Raw genomic sequence first — 5,199 nt, forward strand, 5'->3', positions numbered from 1 at the left:
AAAAATAAAGTTTCTGTTATTACATTTTCTAAATAAGTAATTTTTCTCCTTCACTTTTGTGCGCTCATGAGGCTGCACTGATGGGCACTGATAGGCTACATTGATGGGCACTGATAGGCTACATTGATGGGCACTGATAGGCGACACTGATGGCCACTAATAGGTGACACTGATGGGCACTGGTAAGGCTGCACTGATGAGCACTGATAGGCGGCACTGTTGGGAACTAATGAGGCTGTACTGATGAGCACTGAGAGGCGGCACTGATTGGCACTAATGAGGCTGAACTGATGGGCACTAAAAGGGGGCATTGATGGGCATTGATGAGGATGAACTGATGGGCATTGATGAGGCTGATCTGATGGGCACAGATAGATGGCACTGATGGGCATTAATGAGGCTGAACTGATGGGCACTGATAGGCAGGACACTGATGGGCACTGATGACGCTGCACTGATAGGCAGCACTGATGGGCACAGAAATGCAGCACTGCTGGCTATTTATAGGTGGTACTGATGGGCACTGACAGGCATCACGATGAGCACTAACAGGCATCACTGATGGTCACTAAATGACAGCACTGATGGGCACTGATTGGCAGCACTGATGAGCATTATGGGGCTACACTGATAATCAGGGCACTGGTGATCAGTGCCCTGATTATCAGTGTAGATGTCCCTTGTGTGGAATGCCACTTACAGGCTCTCCTCTCCTCACGTGTTGTCAGCATGAGGAAAGGAATGAGGAGAGGAACGTTGTCAAATCCTGTTTACACTTTGATCAGCTGTGATTGAACACAGCTGATCACATGGTAAAGGGCAACTGTGATTGGCCCTTTACCCCGATCTGCGATCAACTGTGTCTGAAGGATATAGCAATCACAAAGCACCCCCAATGCACACGAGGAGGCAGGGTTCTGGGAGGACATCAACAGACGCCCTCCCGAAAATGTGCGTCTATACTGTAGCCATCATTCGGCTATAGTGTGGTCAGCAAGAGATTAAAGGGATAAAACATGAAGAAATGTGTATGTGTTGAAAGGGGGAACATGATTAAAACCTTTGAATACATTGAAGTTGGAGAAGCTGAGATCAAGAACATGGAGGCATGAACTCAAACTAGCAGAATGGAAATGTCAAGAGTAATGCTGTATTCCTTATTGCTTCATTAAATTAATCCATAGGAAACTGGTTCGTAATTACCTTGTTTCTTAATGAAGATAATTAATGCTCTGGGAAGGATGAAAATCGTTCCCAAGATAAAGTGATACATTATAAAATAAAGGTTCCCGATTCCCTTTGAACAAATCCCATACATCAAACAGAAGTGAATGCTGTTGAGGTGAGGAAATTATTTATCAAATGATAACCGGCCATTGTTTATTAATTGTTCAGTTTTAAAACAAAATGAAGACAATGCCCATCAAGATGCACTATCTGCTACACTATTTTCAAACATTTATCCTAAGGGAAAGTACAACAGAATTTCAGTGAGAACTTATTTTGTGTTATATTTTTGATATGGAACTTTTTATCATTTAATGATAAATTCTTTTGTTTTGCATTAAATGTTAACATTTGTAAATCAATTTGTTGGTGTCATAAACCTCGGGCTATATGGGCATCTTCATTATAGAGATTTAACAGATTCTTGAACATTATAGACATGTGCACTGGTGAAAAATGTGTTCGTTTTTGTTTCATTCGTTGTGTTGTTTTAAATTTTTTGGGTCATTCGTTATGATCGCTATTCGTAAAATCATAAATTTGAAAATTCATAAATTTGAAAATGTGTTAATTTAAAAAATAAGAAAATACGAAAATTCAAAAGGAGAACTAACTAATTAACAAATAATAACAAACTGATACATTATAGGTATTGTAATTAATAATAAAACGTTTTTTATTATTATTGTTATTTATCATTATTATTATTATTATTATTATTAATTTGTTATGTTCCATACGGCATTGGTTATTTTGGATATTTCGTAAAAGGAAATTCCAATACCTATAATTTAATAGTTAGTAATAGTTAAGTTGCTATTACTTTGTTATTATTTCAGGGTCTTCAGATTTTCAAATTTCGAATTTACGAATTCTTGAATTTACAAATTTAGGAATTTTCAAATATTCAAATTTATGGATATTCTGAATAATTTGTTAAACGGGTTTTCGTTAATTCTGATATTTTCAAATTAAAGAGTTTATTGAAATTCCTTAAAAGACGTATTTGGAACAAAATGAATTGCATATATCTAAACATTATCAAATTTTGAGTCTTGCAAATGAGATGATTGAAATATGGTTTACTCTCTCAGTGGCAAAAAGATTTAAGCTGTTAAAACATGATTGGCATTGGGGGGGGCATTACAATACTATTAATTTTTAATGACACCGCAACACACTAATGCCGCGTACACACGATCGGAAATTCCTTGAATTTTTTCTGACAGAATGTTGGCTCAAACGTGTGTTGCATACACACGGTCACACAAATCTTGTCGGAAATTCCAACCGTCAAGAACGCGGTGACGTACAAGACGTACGACGAGCCGAGATCAATGAAGTTCAATGGGCAATTTGGCTCTTCTGCTTGATTCTGAGCATGCATGTTTTTTTGCGCGTCAGAGTTGCAGACAGACAAGCGGATTTTCCAATAGAAACTTTTTCCGTCTGAAAATTAGAGAACCTGCTCTCAATCTTTTGTTGGTGGAAATTCCGACAGCAAAAGTCCAATGGAGCATACACACAGTTGGAATGTCCAACAAAAAAGCTAACATCGGACTTTTCTTGTCGGAACTTTCGATCGTGTGTACACGGCATTAGGAAACAGGCCTCAATGTGCAAAGGAACCATGATTTATTTTTCAATCATGTTAAAACTTTAGGGTGATTCACTAAAGGAGTTGAGAATTTGAATATTCACTTCAATTATCCTATCACGTAAAAAGCATATTCCTGTTTACCTGTTTCATCTGCACCTGATGGGATAATTGAATTTAATATTCGCAATTTATTATGCAAAACATTTCCACTCCTTTAGTACATTTTGCCTAAGCAGTGCTATGACAGGTTAGCTATGACAGCCTACGTATTTCTCTCAACTTAAGTTTCTTTCAAATATTCAAATCTGTCATTTAGGTTAATTTTTGTGTATGAAGAACTCAGTGGGCATGGAAAACAACACACAGGTGAGAGTGTTTGTATTTTCTGGACTGACCGATAATGATCAACTAATCCTGTTCCTCTTCTTTTTTTTCTTGATGGTGTACCTTGTGACCATACTCGGAAACATTGGCTTAATTATTCTTGTCCTTGTTGCCTCCAACCTCCACACTCCAATGTATTACTTCTTGAGTTGTCTCTCAGCGGTTGACTTCTTCTACTCTACATCTATCACTCCTAAAATGTTGTCTGACCTTATATCTCTCAGGAAGACCATATCGTTTAATGGTTGTGCCGCCCAATTTTTATTTTTTGCTGGCCTAGCAGGAACTGAGGTTTTCCTACTCTCCAGTATGTCGTATGACCGCTACACTGCTATCTGCCACCCTCTTCATTATGTTTCCATCATGACCAAAGGAAAATGTTTCTCTCTTGCCAGTCTTTCATTCTTCATGGGCTTCTTCCAATCAGTTGTACAGACCAGCTGCTTGTTCAGTCTCCAGTTCTGTGGCTCAAATCTTATAGACCATTTCTACTGTGATGTTCTTCCTATGCTCCAGTTGTCTTGTTCCAAAACACTTCATTGCAACATATTAACTATTCTCTCTGTTGGTTCTTGTGGTCTTTATTCTCTGTCAACAATCCTGGCCTCATACAGTCTCATCTTTACCACAATATTACATATAAAATCTTCTAAAGGGCGACAGAAAGCTTTCAGCACTTGTTCCTCCCACCTTGTGTGTGTCAGCATCTTATATGTTTCAGTTTTCTTGACTTATTTGCACTCACCTTCCAGTGCCCTGGACAAACAAGACAAAGTGACATCTGTATTTTATACAGTAATGACCCCAATGTTGAACCCTCTTATCTACAGCCTAAGGAACCAAGAAGTAAAACGGGCCATCATGCAAGCAATACAGCATATTTCACATGTAATTCAAATTACATAAATATTTATGGTTCAAGAATTGTGATAGACTCACCCGGGACAGAGGCTTTTGGATGGGACTGAATGCTAGCCTCTTGCTTACTGATTATGGGCCCCGGATTTTAAGGGAACAATACTCTTTGTGAGCTGTATACCTGGGGACCCTTGGAGTAATGTTAGTTTGAATTCAAGTCCATGGGCCAGATTCAGAAAGAGATACGACGGCGTATCTCCTGATACGCCATCGTATCTCTGAGTTCCGACGGTCGTATCTATGCAACTGATTCAGAGAATCAGTTGCGCATAGATATCCCTAAGATCCACCAGGTGTAAGTGTTTTACACCGTCGGATCATAGGCTGCAATTCCAGGCTGGCCGCTTGGTGGCACTTCCGTATTTTTACGCAAGGAATATGCAAATGAGGATTTACGCCGATTCAGAAACGAACGACCGCCCGGCACTTTTTTTTTATGTCGTTTGCGTTCGGCTTTTTCCGGCGTATAGTTACCCCTGCTATATGAGGCGTATCCTATGTTAAGTATGGCCGTCATTCCCGCGCCGAGTTTTGAAATTTTACATCGTTTGCATAAGTCGTTCGCGAAAACGGATGGACGGAATTTACGTTCACGTCGAAACCAATGACGTCCTTGCGACGTCATTTAGAGCAATGCACACTGGGATATGTACACGGACGGCGCATGCGCTGTTCGTAAAAAACGTCAATCACGTCAGGTCAACACACATTAGCATAAAACACGCCCCCCTTCCACATTTGAATTACGCGGCCTTACGCCGCAACAGATACGTTATGCCGGCGTAACTAAGGGCGCAAGTTCTTTCTGAATAAAGAACTTGCGCCCAAAGTTAGAGCGGCGTAACGTATCTCAGATACATTACGCCGGGCGGACAGATACGCCGATGTATCTGAATCCAGCCCACAGACTCTGGGAACCCTGTATAGGGCCTATACAGTATGCTATATTAGAAATAGTGACGGCTTCGCACTGTTGGGACTCATAGCAGATGCTGATGTCATCAACTCCAGTCACCTGTCTGGGGTTGTCTGCTATAATGTGTTTATTTTAAATAAGTCTAGTGTGGCTT

General features: G+C 39.8%; 1 protein-coding gene across 1 annotated transcript; it reads left to right on the top strand.

Annotated features, from left to right (window-relative positions):
* Positions 1 to 3,149: 3,149 nt before the first annotated feature.
* LOC120933644 (olfactory receptor 1019-like) lies at positions 3,150 to 4,217 on the top strand. Its single transcript, XM_040346959.1, has one exon. The coding sequence runs from the start codon at positions 3,158 to 3,160 to the stop codon at positions 4,115 to 4,117; it is 960 nt and encodes a 319-aa protein (XP_040202893.1). The 5' UTR covers positions 3,150 to 3,157; the 3' UTR covers positions 4,118 to 4,217.
* Positions 4,218 to 5,199: the final 982 nt, after the last annotated feature.

Source organism: Rana temporaria, chromosome 3, assembly GCF_905171775.1.
Source record: "Rana temporaria chromosome 3, aRanTem1.1, whole genome shotgun sequence".
NCBI lineage: Eukaryota > Metazoa > Chordata > Amphibia > Anura > Ranidae > Rana > Rana temporaria.